This window comes from Neodiprion pinetum, chromosome 5 (genome assembly GCF_021155775.2).
Source record: "Neodiprion pinetum isolate iyNeoPine1 chromosome 5, iyNeoPine1.2, whole genome shotgun sequence".
Classification (NCBI taxonomy): domain Eukaryota; kingdom Metazoa; phylum Arthropoda; class Insecta; order Hymenoptera; family Diprionidae; genus Neodiprion; species Neodiprion pinetum.
Window position 1 is genome coordinate 28,484,228 of NC_060236.1, and position 18,456 is coordinate 28,502,683.

General features: G+C 38.4%; 2 protein-coding genes across 6 annotated transcripts in view; one reads left to right on the forward strand and one right to left on the reverse strand.

Moving 5' to 3' along the window:
• alien (COP9 signalosome complex subunit 2 alien) overlaps positions 1-13,965 on the forward strand; it is a 32,029-nt gene extending 18,064 nt beyond the window's left edge. The window contains exons 1-9 of one of the 4 annotated variants that reach the window (XM_046625122.2): positions 11,212-11,429; positions 11,774-11,968; positions 12,050-12,175; positions 12,359-12,535; positions 12,682-12,856; positions 12,923-13,061; positions 13,171-13,387; positions 13,463-13,603; positions 13,671-13,965. In XM_046625122.2, the coding sequence (XP_046481078.1) occupies positions 11,376-11,429; positions 11,774-11,968; positions 12,050-12,175; positions 12,359-12,535; positions 12,682-12,856; positions 12,923-13,061; positions 13,171-13,387; positions 13,463-13,603; positions 13,671-13,790 (1,344 nt within the window). In that variant the 5' untranslated portion in view covers positions 11,212-11,375 and the 3' untranslated portion in view covers positions 13,791-13,965. Of the gene's footprint in view, positions 1-11,211; positions 11,430-11,773; positions 11,969-12,049; positions 12,176-12,358; positions 12,536-12,681; positions 12,857-12,922; positions 13,062-13,170; positions 13,388-13,462; positions 13,604-13,670 lie in introns of those variants that run through there. The other 3 variants (XM_046625123.2, XM_046625120.2, XM_046625121.2) reach the window with 3 other exon arrangements.
• On the reverse strand, positions 2,798-11,002 carry LOC124218561 (NBAS subunit of NRZ tethering complex). 2 transcript variants are annotated; one of them, XM_046625103.2, is made up of 19 exons: positions 10,760-11,002; positions 10,260-10,497; positions 9,747-10,165; positions 9,163-9,546; positions 8,776-8,986; positions 8,467-8,687; positions 8,039-8,371; positions 7,743-7,948; positions 7,332-7,628; positions 6,927-7,263; positions 6,436-6,845; positions 6,063-6,362; positions 5,664-5,952; positions 5,279-5,581; positions 4,790-5,210; positions 3,787-4,676; positions 3,574-3,702; positions 3,114-3,438; positions 2,798-3,004 (listed from the first exon to the last, which is right to left on the reverse strand). In XM_046625103.2, the coding sequence occupies exons 1-18, from the start codon at positions 10,874-10,876 to the stop codon at positions 3,163-3,165; spliced, it is 5,781 nt and encodes a 1,926-aa protein (XP_046481059.1). In that variant the 5' UTR covers positions 10,877-11,002; the 3' UTR covers positions 2,798-3,004; positions 3,114-3,162. The 2 variants fall into 2 exon arrangements, with proteins under 2 accessions (XP_046481059.1, XP_046481060.1); XM_046625104.2 differs by lacking the exon at positions 2,798-3,004 and having other exon boundaries at positions 3,085-3,438.
• Positions 13,966-18,456: the final 4,491 nt, after the last annotated feature.

Here is an 18,456-nt window from a genome sequence, read left to right on the forward strand (position 1 = left end):
CAAAATTTCACAAATTTGAGATTTTTCAAAATTTTTTTTCGAGAAATTTTTCTTTCACAGCCCCAAGTATCCCCTTTGAAAATGACCACTGATCATTTCCTAATTTGCAACAGTTTTAAAGATATTTAAAATATAAGTTTAAAAACAGGAAAAATTGTGAAATTTTGAGTTCTTCGTATCTTATGAAAAAAATTTTTTGCATTTTTTTTCCTTCGGCAGAACTTCGTTATAGGATAAGAGAAAACTCCTGACCAAAATTCAGCCAAATCGAAAGGGGTCGATTTGAACTATTGGTCGATTTGACATGGAATGAGCTACAGGTAAATCGCAACAAAGAAAAAAATAGAATGATTCGACTGAAACGCACCGTTGCGATGCATTGTGTTACAATTGTTACAGTCACGCCACGTGACAGAAAGAGTCCCAGGGAAATACCCATAACCCAAGACATGCAAACTCACCAACGTTGCCGAGTAATGAAGAGTTTACTCGGATGTCTCTGCTTAATTCTGTAAAAAAACAAAAAAGGAAACTCGAATTAATTTAGCAAACTGGACTTTTAGTTCAAAACTTATTTACTACTGTTGTCTACTTCCATATTCAACTTTTCACGGTCAGTTTTTTGCTGTCGCAGCGTCGCAGCTACCGCGGCATTTTACTACCCGTGAAAATGTACCCTCATCGAGCGCGTGGCTCGCGTGCAAGTCTCAACAATGGTCTAAACCGATTGGAGGAGTTAAGCGAGTTGCGCGCAACGCAGTAAAATGTTTACCGAATTGCCGTTGCACGCGGGATCAGGCGTAAATTTGAATTCTCCGACGACTTTCGGGCAAATAAAACGTGAGTAAAAAAAAAATGAAAATGAGGGGGGAAAAATGCAAAGCTTGTCCCTTCTTAATTTGAGATATCAGAGCGATCTTTAAAATAGACTTTTTGGAATTTCGACCCAGTTACCTCCCATATCCGTTCCAAATACATAAGTATATAAAAGTCTTTCAAAAACACAATTATCTCTTTCTCATCCCTAAAATCTCGCGCGGGGAGGGCAGATTACGTCATTTAAAATACGTGCGTTATCAATTTAATTTCAGCATATTTCAGTATATTTTGTCGGGGAATCAAATATTTTCAAAAAATCCCTCACCATGTGACGTAAGTGAGTATTGATTCTACTATTTGATAAACACATCAACATCGGTTATGAAGCACTCCATGTTAGAGGTTAACATGATGTTCAATATTTTCGTAGAAATTGGTAAGTTAAACTAGATCGTCAATTCTTTGTTATGAACTACGACATTGTCGATTATCGTGCAGAACTTATCCACAAATGGTATACACAAATTCAAGATAAATAAACAATGCAATCGTACCTTCGATACTTTCAATCAGATGATCTCGTTGCGGTCACTCGTTTTTCCCACCTATAATCACTGCCACGTCACTTTATATACACTGTTTGTCGTCACAGTAAAACTACACTTTTTAAATTATGCACCACACTTTCAATATTTCGATATAAACAACGCGACACTCAACTGCGTAGCTTCCCGTACGCTCGTCGTGTGCGAATGAAGTCAGAAACTCGTGCTCCAATTTCTGCTGGTTCAAATTGCGCATGCGCGTACTCGGATTACTCCGTTTTCTCATCTAGCACGTGTTATACGTAAATTTGAATCTCACAAACTGGACCGTGCATTAAATGTCTTTTTTACGCAGACAAATGATTTATACATACGGAGGATTCCACGTTAAATCGAATGAAGAACTCTGAACACTTTTGATGTTTTCACCCTCTTACTCACTTGAATTTCGTATTGAAAGTATCAAATCTGAATTTTTTCAGATTTTTCTGACTAAGCATTTTCTTACCACAGCTAGTCGAAACTTTAGCTTTCGACGATTTTTCACCTTTTCAACTCAACATAGCTCGAAATTCAGATGACACAAGGAAAATGTTCTTGTACAAAAGTTTCGTATATTTTCATGGAATTTCTGAAAATAATTTGTGCCATTATTCGTAACCTGTTGAAGTATAGTTTTGATGAAAAAACTTTGATAATCTTCTGTAACAAAATAGTGCTCTAATCGAATTAGCCAAAATTTTTACGAAGCATGTCTTTTACAATACCAAAGATTGTTTATGAGTTTCGTAGTGGGCGGAAAAGTATTCCAAAAGTTACGAGTAATAGTTTGGATGGAACTGTGAAATTTATCATTTGTACGTAGTAATACATACTATAATGTGGCGGAATGAATGGTGAAAGTTATAATGTCGGTAGTACGATCCGTAAATAATATTGTCCGGCAGTACGGAACTCACATATCATGTCAGGAATCGTAATAAATGATAGACTGAAGTATACTCCTCAAGAAAAAGTCGTCAACCGAGGTTATAAACAACACGCGTAACAATTGACGATCGCGTTTGAATGCGCAGCAGTGCCACGCGCACGTTAAGCAAATAGTTGGCCGCGCCTCAAAGTTTGAACCGAATTCTCGCCACTGTGTGAATATTTGTTGATATATCTTCTGAACCACTGCACCGCCCACTACGAAGTTTTCAAACAACCTTTTGCATTGAAGAAGGCACGCTGTGTACAAATTGTAGTCCATTCGATTAGGGCACTTTTCAGTTACGAATAATTTGCGTGCATTTTGTATCAAAACTACACTGAAACGGGGTATGAAAAATCCGAAAAAATACTCTTGAGAAGTTCACAAGAGATTCTAAAATTTTTAAGAATGAACTTTCTTCATACGTCGTGCAGGTTTTAAGCTAATTAGTAGCAAAAAATCAAAACATTGTTGAAATCAATTTATTAGATGAGTTGTCGCGAAGAAATTGTGTGTAGAAAAAATTTGAAAAAATTCAAAGTTCATCCTTTCAATACGCACTTTGATTGTGTGAAAGGGCAATCGGATTAAAATGGGCCAGGGAAACCGACCGTTCGATTTGACGTAGAATACCCCATATACTCTGCTATCGAAGTCCGTGATTTCTCTGACAATGAAACACAAGAAGTACAAAAATGTAAAAATAATGTATACGTTCATCTGTAAGCATTGATAAAAATTTTCAGGTTCACTGTACAAATAAAATTTATATTTACAACAATAACTCCACCGTAATGCTTAAGTTAGCACGTGAAAGCATTCAATTTATTCCACGAATAAAGTACCGAGCCCGGCATCAAACGTCTGCAATGACCGAGGTAAACCATTAATAAAATTTCTCAGGGCAGCTGCTTGCGGTAGACATCGTTGTACGACTAATACGTCGCTCAAAATTTTCAAATTCTCTTCAATGTCGACCAAGTCAAAATTGTCAATTACTTCATCGAGAATTAGCTTATAAACGATGTGATTTGGATGAAATGATCCAGTAAGATTTTTGAAGAACAACTCTTGAAGGATCGGTGGCGACAATTTCATGTCCTACGAAAAAAAAAGAAAATATGTAACCATTGTATTACGTTCTGTAAAATGGAGCATTAATAGATCCAATCAATCTGGAGAAATATCAATTCACAATGAGAACTCGAAAGCGACAAACATAATGTATCTGATCACCTGATATTTCTCTTTTATTATTTGTACTGCCTCTTCTTGGAGCGATTTCTGATTTGAGCGTAAATGTAGGTAAATGTTTAGTTCCAAATCTGAGGAGACGTGTTTCTTACTCAAATATTTTCTCAGTACCTGATAAAGATTTATTAATAAATACAATGAAAGGTTTACTGATTCTATCAGACAAAAACCAATAAATATCGATCAAAGACTCACGGTTTCGGATACAATTTGATGGGCCATAATTTCCTTACATTCTACCAGCCTCTGACTAGTAGAACCATCATTTTCCTCCGTAACAAGTACTTTAGTTAAATCGATTAATCTCAACGCCGGATGCTTATCCACAGTGGTAAATTCGGGGTTTTCAAATGTAGGCCACGAGATTAGTTTCTCTTTCATTCTCAGATATTCATCTTTGCTGCTAACCTGGCAAACCAAATTTTCGAATTGTGCGAATCGATCTCCTTCCGTCATTTCAGTGCCGGAAGAAACTAATTCGCGCCGTTCCGATTTTTCAACTGCGTTTTTCTCGTCCTCGTCACTTGGGTCCGAAAAATCACCCCAGTCATCATCCCACCCCGTTTCTTCCTCGTTTGATTCAAAGGATGAAACTTCAATCGAAAATTTGTCGAACGATTTTTTGTTCAAGGATCGCGACTGAGACGACGCCTCAAGTTGTGTGCAACTTTTCTCTTCCTGCCGCTTCGATTCATAAACAGGATTCGAATTATCTGTCGGGTTTTGCTCACTCTCCAAGTCAGCTAATTCGTCTTCAGCTTCGTAATCTTTGGCATTTAACAAGCGCGAAGACCAGTATATCAGCCCTTCAGCAATCGGACAGTCTTGCATGTTAGCAGCAGCTTTGGTCATCCTCGATATTAACTCTAACGGATCATAATAGTAGCCCACCTTGTCTGGCTCCAGTTTTTTGTACAGTTCTAGGGAGTAGAAATAGGCAGCTAACTGCAGTCGCAGATCTGCGTCGGGTATATCGTCAAAGGCTGGTCTGACGAAATCATTGTCACTGCTGCTGAGACTCAACAGGTATGAAATCCCCAGCAAACAGTCTTCCGTGAAGACATGACGAGCACACTCGACGAATACTGAAAAATGAAGTGATTTCACCGAATGCGGCAGAATTTTACTGAGAGTTTAGAGCTGTCTGATAGTTTTCATCAGGATTCCTGAATTTTAATACGACTTGTACAGAACTTACGATGATCAATGCTGCTACTTTCAAATCCGTAGCTGGCGCATTCTCCAAGTAGGGCAACCCTGACTAGGTTTTGGCATAATTTGAATTTCTTATCTTTTATATCCGGTAGCGAGTATTTTGCGTAATTGGTATCTAAACTGCTGATCGAGCAATCCCTATGCAAACTTTCGTAGAAGCAAGAAAAACTCTGAGGGTTCTTTGCTACAGTGTCTAATTTTAGTATTTGGTCATCTGCCTCGCACGAGTCACTACTCTGTGTGACGAAATTCAAGTTTAGGGTGTTTTTCCAGAAATTTCTATTTCCCACGTTCTTCAGCAATGAGTACGTCGACTTTTTCACCAGCTCAGCAGAGCTAATGACCATTTCGGTCGACGTTCCTATAATGTTTGGCACTAAGAACTCTTTGGACTCGACTTGAGGCTGAAAAAGTAATGAAACGTTTATAACCGTTAGATACACCATTGATATTCAATAAAACGGATGCTCACTGTAGTCATTGCATCTGTAAATTCGTCATCACTGTCCACCATTGTATCAGAAACTTCGGAAGGCAGTAAGTTCTGCAGATCTTTGTGGAGTATTTGTATCTCGATTAAATGCATCCGTTGCAATAAAGTCTCTAACAAATCAGTTGGTCCACAGTTCATAGCGAAGGACAGGCACTTTTGCCTGAACTTGAAGTCTTGGTATTCGTCATCATTACCCAAATCAAAAACTATCTTCCATGCTGATGAGCTATTCTGGTCTATAAGCTGCTGGCAAATAGTCGCACAAGCGCTGTAGTCTCTCACCTGAAATGAATTATAATAAAGTGTGAGAGCACGTTTGATTATGAGAGAATAGCGACTGAAAAAGAATCGTCGTTCACCTTACCTCATAGGCCTTTTGCGCGACAAGTTCCAATACCTTGCCATCCCTGTTTCTGGAGTTGTATTTCTCGATCCTCAAGTATCTCGCCAGGTTAAGTAATCTTTGGGTACTTTTGTAGGCGTCCTCCTGATTGTTCAGACAGCTCTCAATCAACTTAATCCTATCTTGGCTTAATCGGACTTGAAGTGGCAATACGTTTACGTTGAAGTCGTTCAAAATTTGCAGCGAACTTATCAGCTCGTATTCCTCTTTTATTGCCGGATTATCGTCCTCTATGAGGTAGAGACACGCCCTGAGGAAGAAAAACTTTGACTTCTCGCAATAATTTTGAAACACGATAAGTTGTGTGTATTTGATAAACAGACGAGAAAAAATCGGGCTTTAGTCACTATAAGAAATTACTTGGCCAGTTCCATGCTACTATCGGTCAAGCTTTTCGAGCTATTGAAGTACTCGGTACTGGCTTGCAATACCAATTCCACCGCTTTATCATAAGGCACTTTCAGCATAGATTTTTCAGATTTCTTAGTCTCTATGAGACTTGTGCAGTTCTGAATGGTCGTTTTGTCCCCCGAAGTTAATCGAGCTGAGACACATATCTCGAAACACACTTCGATGTCGAGACAGGAAAACGTTGTTTCGTGAAGTTGAAGTATATCGTTTAATAATTGAGGCCACAATTTTTCGCTTGGAGGTAACTCGCTGTAGAAATGTCAATTGTTATTAACAACTGATACAGTCATTTATAACTCATAATAATCAAAGTATAACTCACTTTACGTATCTTGCCATTTGAGTGAGCAGCATTTTAATAGTCTCACGATCAGTTTTGTTCTCTTGAATGTATTTCAGCGTAGTTTTTACATTGTATTCGCTTAGTACTCTCAAGCACTCAAGTTCCTGTTCCAGTTCCTCGATCAGACAACAAATCTTTCCTGATCCCACGTTTTCTAGACTGAACGGAATGCATTCAAATATACACTTGGCCTTTTCATACATCTTCAAATCTTTGCAAGAGTAAATGCAATCCAATGCCAGTTTCATAATAGCTTCCAAGTCTCTGATTATCTCTGTATTTTGTGTCTGTTTCAAATGTTCAAAGAATTTTACTGGCAATGTCAAGTCGTCTTCACTCAAGGACACTAAGTAGTCGTGTAATAGTTGCTGATGAGAACATCCTTGAGGCTGTGAACGCAAGTGAAAGAAAATTAGTTCTAAGAATCTATTATCTCGGAAAATAGAGCAGTAAATACATTATTCACTCACCGAGAGCCTCTCTTTTCTATGGATATAAGGAATGACAAGATTTTTAATGTTATCTACAAAATTTTTCTCATCCGATTTGCTCATCAATAGTCTTATCTTGTCGAGGTCAGAAAGTTTCTCCAATCGGGCTAGAGACATGTCTTCCATGTTTACCTTGTATATCAAATCGTCCAGCGTCTCTAATTCGAACATGAAATTCTCCAAGCCTTTGATATTTCGAGATTTGCCGATTCTTATCAGACTCAAAGCATTGTCCACTATGGAACTGTTTCTCTCTATTTGATACGCGCGAGATTTGTACCATTTTTTAAGCAGTTCTTGGGTGAGCGGCACATTTCTGAAATGAGAATATAAAGAAACTCTGTTTTCAAATAATCAATAGCAGACACAGTGATTGATGCATACCTGTAAGCTCTCAAGGCTGGGTCACAGTCATAAATTAATTCAGAGCCGTCGTCATCGGACAGACCTAGCGTCTTGCTGAATTCACTTTTTTCTGACCAATCTTTTTGACGCAACTCTAGCTGATCTGGTAAGAATAGTTGGCCTTCGTTGTCGCATTCTGGTAACAGTTTTTCGTAATCCGTTGGTTTGAGAGTTTCGGGAAAGAAGCTTATAACGGCAAGCCAGTGCGGCAGTATTTTAGCACTGTGATAAGTGAACATGATATCCACAGCCCGGTAATTACTGTCCTTTGCAAATCTGTACAATTGAATAATTTAGAACAAACTCATGAAGTGTAAAAAATAATTATTTGGATTAAAATATTTCAAGTACTGGAGAGTTTTGAATGCCAGTTGGTTTTTATTTATTTACCTAATAGCATTTTGTAGGGCGCTCAGTTTTCGAAATTCTTCGTAAAAAATTTTATTATACATCGAGGGAGCTTCTAGTATTATTTCGTAAGTTTGTAATTTATCCAGATGGTCTAAAAGCTTTCGTCTATACATCACCATTTCCTTCTGACCCTCAGTCAACTTCTCAATATTTATTTGATCTAATATTTGATTTTCTTTCTGTATCTGAAGCAAATAATTAATGAAATTAGGAAAACGCGACCACTTGAGTAATGAGATTCTGTACAAATAAAGGATATTAACAAAATACACTACCTGTCTTAAAGTCGCACCGATTTTATCCAATTCTTCGTAATCCTCATCCTCTATATCGGCAGGTGTGAACTTGCCGTCATCCTTTACACCGATGGCTAATAGAGTTTCTAAATTTGCACCTCCAAGTCCGAAATTAAGAAGCTCTCGGGATGCTTCGATTGTGTCAGGGACACGCGTTACGCACTCGTTCAGAACCCAAGACCTCTTGCTCACTTTACTCAAATGATTTTTAATCGCGTTTAGTGAAAACTCAGACTTGCGCCACTGCGTTTGGTACACCAAGTCGGTGTCCAGGTTGTAAGTGTTTGCCAAAGCTAGTGCCTCGCCGTATTCCTATATTTCATTATGTAAAATTCTAGTTAAACTCGTTTTGTTATTTTTTACGCATTCCTTTAATTTCACATTAAAATGTGAATCAGATACTTTACTTCGATGTCAATCTTCCTAGAGTACAACTCCTCTGGAGTCGTGCTCTTCAATCCCAATATTCTATATGTTCGGTGAATCAGTTTCGATTTTTTTCTCTTCGGCTGAAACCTTTCCATATCAGTTATGGAGTAAAGAGCACTTTGAAACAAACTTCCTGCGTATTTCAGAGCCGTTGGTCTTTCGTTTTCTTCTTCTTCTTTTTCACTCTCCGACGATGAGTCTTCAAAAAAATTTAAGCATTGTAACAATCATGGTAAAAGGTTCTGAATTATTGGGTCGAAGAACGTTTTGAACAAAAATCGTGGTACCTGAATTTTGGCTCTCATTTGTCGAATCTCTGCTCCTCTTTTTGCTCGTCAAGAATGTCTCGCAGTCTAAACTGAGGAAACCACGGTCTGGGCAGAGTTCAGATATTTGTGGTTGTCCGTATAAAAATTCAGGACTGGCACCTAGAAGGTTGCGCAAATTCTTGATCGAGCAAACGGAAACGGAACCACAGTATCTTGCTATTATAACAGACTGTAAAAAATTACTAACGTTGTATTAAATTATTATATTATGATTTATAATGTTAATATTAGAAACAAACCAATCCTTATTATTGGTTCATTATATTGAATAATTTCGAAGCAGAATTATTTTGCGAGCATAAATGTCTTTATAAATGGTAAAGACAACGTTCTTGAATATCTTACATGATTTGACCACCAATTGACGTCAATAGGATGAAATTCTGAAAATCCAGGTGGTAATTTTCTCAATTTAACAAGACCAAGGGGGTTCACAGCATCGGCATCTGGTTGCTCATTGGGCCCCCACTTTTTGTGGAGCCTTAAGCTTGGCAAATTCCATATTGTTATTGAGCCATCAGTATGTAAACAGGCAAGCAGATCTCCGTTTGGTGATATACTGTTTTTAAATATGACAGATTCGATTTGGGAATGCAAAGTAGGCAGATAATTCCAAATTGAAAAACTTGAATTTGCACCAGTGCTCTCTTCGTTTGCAAACGACAACTTGTAATATGGATAATCATTGAGGATGCGCCACGATGTTAGACCAGATTTTGAAGAGATAGTCTGAAACACGTAAGTTAGTTTTACACAACACCAATGCTTTACAGTTATCAGCAAAGATGCAGTTACGACATGACACGAGTTGTAAATAACAAAAAAAAAAAAAAAGAAGAGATTCCAAAGATCTAGTTAAATAAAATCTAGAGAAATAAGTACTGATTACATTACAACTTCAGCAATGAGTAGTCAGTAATGAAACTCACATGCAAGTTTTGCGTGATGTTACTGCCAGCGACAAAGAGTAAATTGTGTCTATCGTTATAAGCGACGGCGCTGACGCCGTTTCTGTACAAGCTGCCGAATGAAAATTCATGGCTTTCCTCGAATGCTTCAGTAGCTGATACGTAATAGGCCTTTAATAGTCCGCTGTAAGTAATGACAAGAAATTCATAGGCCCATTTCAGACTCTTAACTCTGGTTTTAACGAATATCATTGAAGCAACGGCATCGCCAGCTTCCAGAATATTCGGATTTTGGGACAAGTTCTTAGGACTTATATTGAACACATTGTTTCCCAATGAATTGTAGAATGACAAATAGCCGTTGCTCGATGCGACCACGAGCAGCGAACAGTCGGGGCTCCACACGACTTTACGCCATTGCGGAAAGGCATCTTTAGGTACTGCGAATCAAAATCAATATGTGAAAGTATTGAGGGTTTATAAAGATCCTGCTGTGAGGGTAAATATGGATTGTTTAAATGGGATTTTGCATACCCGACGCTTTGCCAACGACGGAAGAGTACTCGTCTTTGGATTTTCTTATTTCTATCAAATTATCTTGCAAGATGGCAAGCAGGCTTCCTTTGTCTCCGACAGCAAATTTCCATTGTAACGTCAGTCCGATTTCAAAGGATATAGACTCGGGCAACGAGTACCGATTGTTCAAATATCTCAGGGCAATTTTTATCGTTCCTGTAGCTGGTAGGATGGCTGCGGTGTCGTTTTTGCATCTCTGAAGTAGCAGATATACAATTGGAATTATTAATTTCTGTAAACTGGGTTGTCAGAGGTAGAAGAAAAACCCCGCATGACTGATTTCTGAATGTAGACCAATCTGATGATTCTTTCTACTGTTTCATTCACGATAAAAGACGAATAAAATGCATATTCAGTCAGGATGGGTTAAAGGTTAAGTGGTGCTAAACGCCGGAAATAGGTTAGAACTTGACATAGGCTTAAGCAGATTTTTTGACAACTTCATCACGCAATCTTACCGATAATTCGGGCTCTTGTTTGCGCACATAATATTCCAAAAGTTCGTATAATATCGGCTGCTCATCACACTCCTCGGTGCCGTCAACCCCCATGTTTTGATCTGGTTTTACAGCCATCAGCTGTCAAGCTCGCGAAGTTTAGTTTTAAGGTTAGGTTTGGTTACATCCAGGATGAATTCTGCGAATTCCGTTGTTTCTATCAACATCCCCAACTCGCATGGCGCAAGCGTAAATGATATGAAGGAAATGTTAGTAGCCTTTTACCAGAGTTACACTCTGTCTCTCTCGCTCTGCGCTGTGATTGGCTATATGCTCCCCTATAGCAAATCACGGCGCAGAGCAAGAGAGACAGAGTGTAACACTGAACATTGGAATGTTACCTCTTTGTGCTTTATTTGCATATAAGTTCGATGGCTAGTTCTCGATTCCGACACCAGCTAGCAGCAGTCGCCAGCGTGATTGAATGCTGAGCACTGAAATGGTCAGGTACTGAGATGGGTACTGAGTAGGTTAATAGGAGGTTAATCGGTGTAAACAAAACTCAAGAAAGACTGCGGATTATTACTTTAACAGTTGTATTTCTACAATTTTCCGGCTTTCTTGTTGAACAATTGAAATGTCGGATGGTGAGGACGACTTCATGTGCGAAGAGGAAGAAGATTATGGCTTGGTACGACTTTACTTCAACCACAATTCTCCAGTCATTCATCGATCTTTTTTATATTAAGGTTATGTTCTCACCCTGCGCCGAAATAACGTCGAAACCGTTTCCGCTTCATCTCAATAATGAAAAACCACTTGGAAAATCCGCTTGCCTTCTCTGCCTATCCTTTTGTTATCTGCATTTACCCGTTTTTATTGTCTTTGGTATTTCCTGTAATCATATATCTCTTGAACTGAACACACTGCATACCGATGTAAAGATTAACTAAACTTGCCATCAGAATGCAAATTTTAGCCAGAAACGCCGGGTGAAATCAATTTGCTCTTCATGTGCATTATGTTTTTTTTCAGGAATATTCAGAGGATTCCAACTCTGAGCCCGACGTAGACTTGGAAAATCAATATTACAACAGTAAAGCACTCAAGGAAGATGATCCTAAGGCGGCGTTGCAAAGCTTTCAGAAGGTACTGGACCTGGAAGGTGGCGATAAAGGAGAATGGGGATTCAAGGCGCTCAAACAAATGATCAAAATCAACTTCAAACTGGTGTGTCTTTATATCGAATAAGACAGCCTCATTCTGTTGCATCGGTGGTATTGTCTAAACACATCTCTTTTCTTATTACAGTTGAACTACAAGGAAATGATGACTCGATACAAGCAGCTCTTAACATATATTAAAAGTGCAGTAACGAGAAATCATTCAGAAAAATCAATCAACTCGATTCTGGATTATATCAGCACTTCAAAAAACGTTTGTACAAACTTGAACACGTTTTGTGTAATTTTTTTCAAATAAATAGCTCTGGACATCGGTATAGTTGGAATTGAAAGCAAATGACTTTGGAAAGTGTGCAAACATGTACAAAAGTTTTAATTTAATCTTTCAGCAACTATATGCAAGCAAATGATAAGATCTATTTCCTCATTATTTCAGATGGAATTATTGCAAGACTTTTACGAGACAACTCTAGACGCACTAAAAGATGCGAAAAATGACAGGCTCTGGTTCAAAACGAACACAAAACTTGGGAAGCTATATTTCGATCGATCAGATTTTAACAAATTGGCAAAAATACTGAAACAGCTTCATCAGAGTTGTCAGGTAGGTATTGTAAGAAAATTTTCTCTCAACCACCGCTGCTTAAAGGGTTCCTTATTTTTTGCTTATTTTTTTTGTAAAATCCTTCGCATGTTCGTCGCGTTATTGACCAACACCCAACGCTTTTCGACGAGCTCAAAATTCCTTCGTTATTTCAGACCGATGACGGAGAGGATGATCTCAAAAAAGGTACACAATTACTCGAAATTTACGCTCTCGAAATCCAAATGTATACGGCACAGAAAAATAACAAAAAACTCAAAGCTCTATATGAACAAAGTCTCCACATCAAAAGTGCCATTCCGCATCCGCTCATCATGGGAGTAATCAGAGGTAATTTTTCAAAGGGTAGAATTTCATCTTATTTGCGAACATATCTGCAACTTTATCTTTGTACAGAATGCGGGGGTAAAATGCACCTCAGAGAAGGAGAATTCGAGCGGGCTCATACGGATTTCTTCGAAGCGTTTAAAAACTACGACGAATCCGGTTCCCCGAGGCGTACGACGTGTTTGAAGTATCTGGTTTTGGCTAACATGTAAGCATAAGCTCGTATCGTCCATGCAAATGAAAATTTTAAGTTTTTGCACATTTTTGTGGACATTGTTGTTGACATTTTTTTCAACTTGACTCTGTGTTCCGTTTAGGTTGATGAAGTCTGGTATAAATCCGTTCGACTCTCAAGAGGCAAAACCCTACAAAAACGACCCAGAAATACTCGCAATGACTAATCTGGTCGTCAGTTATCAAAACAATGACATCAACCAATTTGAGTCCATTCTAAAGCAAAATAGAAACAACATAATGGACGATCCCTTCATTCGCGAACACATTGAAGACCTTCTGCGCAATATTAGAACCCAGGTGAAGCTAAATGAACATAATTTTTGTCGACTTTAAAACAAAATGGGCTTGTTAATAAAACTTGTATACTTCTAGGTGCTTATTAAGCTTATCAAACCGTATACAAGAATCCACATACCCTTCATCAGTAAAGAATTGAATATCGACGTTTCCGAGGTCGAGAGTCTGCTGGTTTCCTGTATTTTAGATAGCACAGTACGCGGTCGCATTGATCAGGTAAGGATTTTCACCGCGAATCACGCGTCGAAAAAAGTATTATTTTGCTTTTTTAATTTTTTTTCAGGTGAACCAAGTCCTCGAATTAGATAAAAAATCCGTCTGCGGCGCGCGTTATACCGCTCTAGACAAATGGACGAATCAATTACAATCATTGCACGTAGCCGTCGCTAATAGAATGTCGTAAATAAATGCAATTACAGCGAATCGTCCGTGATACGTTGTGAATGATTCAACGAAAATATTGTACCATGGTAATAACGCATATAATTATATATTTGTCATTAATCTTCTACAATAACATTGCAAGCTGCATTCGATATCGATAAAGATAGTTTCGAATAAAATTTAACGTGATATTTTCAAAACTGTTGTACTATTTTCTTACCCCGATGACAACTTTCGATCGCTTTCGATCTTTTCGGACGGCATTTAATCACTAGCATTCGCATTTTATTTCGTCAAATTTTGTCGTTGCTTGCATAAAAAATTACTTACAATTAGTCGTAGTTATAATAATATGCTTACGTAGCTGCGGTTCCTCCGGACACGACAACTAAAAGCTGAAAGAGTCGCGTTACATGCCAACAAGGACTGGATATAAGCGCGGGTATTCCACAGGGGTTTTCTTTTTCTTCGAGGAAATACACAGTATTATACGGGGGCGGCGGCATTAAGAAACCATTACTTCCGACCTGGGACAGTTAAAGTCCTTGCAGCTGCTGGAACACGTTCCATTTTTATGAGAAAGAGTTTCCTACGCGTATAATAGAAGTGTTTTCATGTTATATAACTATAACTACAATCCTCACGGATTGTTCCCCGTACGCATATGATGCCGAACAGGTTTTCCCACTTTATCTTGCGTACAGAATTAAATTAGTTGCTATTTTCGTTTTTCGTTTGGATCAATATAAGCGTTACGATGGAACGGAATTTTTACGGTGAGTGGATATTATTAGGATGTTTTGTTTCCAAGCGACAACTTTTTCGTTCCACCCTCAAAAACTTTCTCTACATCCCAATAGAAAAAAAAATTCTTGCGGAAGGATATTTCTTAAAACGAATTGTAAAATGTTGCTTTTCGAATAACATTGGCTCACTGTTATTTTAAAAAACTTTTTATTCTCGCTAGCGTTTTGCACAGAATTAAATCCATTACCTCTATCCTTTAAAAAAAAAGTTTTTGTACAAATTTAGCCATGTATACAGATACCGAACGTACGATATTTCTTGACAAGCATTTGGACCTGCAGGAGATTAATTTGCACTTAACGCAAATTCAAAACAAGAATTTTCACTTCAGTTCGCGAGGCATAATATTAAAATCTCCTGTGACATAATCGGCTTATCTTTTCCCTGTCACCATTCTGCTGCTATTATTTTTACGCATTCCGATGAACGCGTATATCTGTAGGATTAGTCGGAGATTAAATAGCAGCGGTATATATATTTTCGCATAATCGCGTAACCGCGATTTTCACCGTATCACACTTTCAAAACTCCATATTTCCGCACAAGTGAACATACATGTGTTCATTTTTTGTTCGACGCTTACTCTCTACGTACGTACCTACGTCTCTCAAGTTTTATTCCCGTTCCCTGAGCACCCGAGGGTTCGTATAATATAAACTCGTTTACTTTTTAAGATTTTAATTGGCTGACAGCGAAATTTTCACTCTGGTTTTAACCGACGTAGCTTTTTTCCTTCGTGTAACATACGTGGTATAGATATCCATGTGTATCATGTATAAGGTAGGTCCATGTAAATTCTGATATGAAAAAAAAAGAAAATTATTTTTCCGTCGCTTTCCCTCCAACACACAACTGACAGATCGTACCGTCAGCTTAATACGTTTTGCAAAAATCTTAATACGAGTACTGCGCGTGCCGATTGAACTTTTTGTATTAAATTCCGTTTTGGATTTCGCATAAAATTTACATCAATTAATCCCCGGAGGGCTGTACAAAATTTTTCTCCCATAACATGTTATATCTTTCCTTTTTTTACACCGACGATTAAAAGAAATGAAAAAAAAATTCCATACCCGTAGTTTTCCGAATCGTCGTCATTGGCTGAAATAGACGCAGAAGGGGGGGAAAAATGACGAAAAACAAGGAATTTAATAATTACACGACAATTAAAACGTTTGTTTTGGTAAATCGGTAGGTACGTGATTCGAATTGTTCTACTAACGAGGATTTGCTTTTATCCGTTTTACTTTTTGCTTGTTCGGTTTTTTTTTTTTCTGCCCCTTTTTAATCAATGTTATTATTGATCTTCCCTGTATTCTTGTATATCTATATTGGCAAATTTGCCTCGCTAAATTGCAGCGGCACAGGGATTATATCGAACAGCTAACCGGTTACCTGCAGAGCCTGCACTATTCATACCTACGCATAGCTTTGCCAGGGCGTCCAGACAGGGACCGAAACAATTCTATTAAAATTTCAGCTATCTCTGCTGCAGCTTCTCTATGGGAATTCTGGATTATATCTATGCGCACATGCATATTTATACGACTATACATAGATAGTAGGCAGTTGGCGAGAGGCGCGTTACTTGTTCCGTTTACATATTGCATAACGTGTGTTTGACAAAAATAAATATAAAGTGTAACATGCACGCTCATAGGCGATAATTTTTCCTCCTTCAAACTCGTAAGCGATTAGAAATTCTAACGTTCTACATATGACGATAAAGTGACGCACGAATAGCTCACGCTTTTTTCTCTTATATCGCGGTTTTATTTTCTTACACATATCTCGCTAGATTACTTTGGCCGTGAAGCCAAACGACGCTTAAACCGTGAAGTGGTATTCATCCTAAAGAAAATTAATTCGGAGCTGAAGGTGAACTAGCTGTTTATGAGTATAGAATACAGGGCGTTCCAGTTTTCGTTTAATCGTACCAGAAAACTTTGTTCAATTAAATTACCGACGTCAATGCTGGGATTTTCACATCAAGGCTGCAATTTAGTTCGATCTTTGTGACGAAATTTTTTTTTTCACAGCTTTCACATTCGCTGACAAGATATAATGATCGTAGTGGAACGATTATACCAGGACACCCAGTAAGCTCTCGACTTTTCCAGGGTGAAAACGTTCTCCTGCTGTTCGTTTTTCTTACCACTGTTCTTTCTTATCCTACACACCTATAATTAACGCGTGCGAGGGAAACCTTACAGGAAATTCGAGATACGAACCGCTCGAGTATATCTTCTTAACTTTTTCGCAGGTCAAGTTGTAGGTGTTCTTGAGATTACTTTTATATCCGCGATATACCGTCGTTTTTACCCTAATGCGATTTTATCAAGGCTTGACTGGTTTAGGTACACGGAAAAAAAAGATGTAAGAAAGAAAATCGACAATTTTTTCGTACATTCTTTTTTACCAGTTTCGTGCAGCATGGTACAAACCTTCGAAGCTGGGAATCGCAGCCGAACACTGTGTGAAACCAGTGAGCGATCAAATGCTGACGTCGATATGAAAGCGGAGAGAATAGGAAAAGGAGTAAAGTAACGAAAAAAAGGAGCGAACGAGAGAGAGGGAGAGGACGGAGAAAAATCAGCGAGCACGTCACCGACCGACTGCCTTCCTTCGGTGGCCGAGGGTCAGATCGGGTCAGAGGTCAGCAAACTTTGCGTAAGTCTATTTGAAACTGCCTAATATTATCCCGGTTTCTCCCGCTATATTTACGCGTATCCCATTTCCTGTGTTTTATACAGTTAGATTACGCACCTATGGATCCACTACTTGACAAAATTCAACTCCAGTCTATATTCCGCGTTCAACTTCGAGTTTTTAGTTCCAAAACGTATGTCGGTATACATTGCCGTACTTATTAATTCAAATGCTTGGTGTGAAGTTAGCTTCAACATGGCCGATCTGTCTACCCTGATATGAAATCAATATGGCCGCCGTTAGTACACGCTTCAGATTTTATTTCCTCTACACGATTAATTTTATGACTGATCAGTTATCGATTTTTGTTTTACGCTAGTCAGAATAATGGCAAGAACAGTTTGGTTACAATTTCAACATCGTTGGCGACTCGATAACTCGGAGATTAGTTCGCAAGACTTACTTGGATACTTTTGCTCGCGGGTCTATTCATGAGGAGGGTTCGTAGCTGGCGGAGAAACTGCAAATAGAACGAATGGGATGATTGAATATCTGAAAGCAGATTGAAAGAGAAATGGCAGTTTTTATATTTCTGGGTACTTATGCATGGGGGCTATAGACGGCAACCATATTGGTCTGGGTTCCGGTGAGCGACCAAGCTCGACGGTTTCTCTTTAAATCCCGGCCCGGTAAGCCAGTTGGGATACTAAAAGTGGGTGAAAACTATAAAGATATAAAACTGTAAATCCGTGCAGGCTGGATGCGTGTTATATATTTATGTATCTGCCGTATGTGTGTATATGTACAGCCGCATTATACAAGCTCGAGATAATAATTTAAAACTTCTCTGAGGATTTTCCCCACGATTAAACTTCTTCGCGCATGCATAATATTTCGCGAAGGTGATGAAAAATATGCGGTTGCACAGCCGCAGTGGTATGATATCTTTTATTCTCTCGCCTAGATGCAGATATGACCTGAGAACCACTCAAGCCATCCGCCGATATTCAAGTCAGCTGACAACGAGCCATAAAAATCGATTGTCGGATTTATTCATTACGAAGTCAGAATATTTCAATTCTGTAATAATAAGAAAAAAGAAATAAAGAAATCATTCGACCCTCGATAAGAACCATGTAGTTTTTACCGTGTCGGATATATGTCGGATACGAATGTTCAAATGGTTTTGTTGAGAAAATATTGCAAAGCACAGCTGCCTGTGAGCTCGT

What these genes read in the sequence shown, in the direction of transcription:
- LOC124218561 (XM_046625103.2), bottom strand. Translation starts at nt 10,876, where the DNA reads ATGGCTGTAAAACCAGATCAAAACATGGGGGTTGACGGCACCGAGGAG. An exon ending in CCAGCCTTGAGAGCTTACAG is followed by an intron (nt 7,264 to 7,331) that starts GTATGCATCAAT and finishes TTCTCATTTCAG; the next exon opens with AAATGTGCCGCTCACCCAAG. An exon ending in TCGCGCAAAAGGCCTATGAG is followed by an intron (nt 5,582 to 5,663) that starts GTAAGGTGAACG and finishes AATTCATTTCAG; the next exon opens with GTGAGAGACTACAGCGCTTG.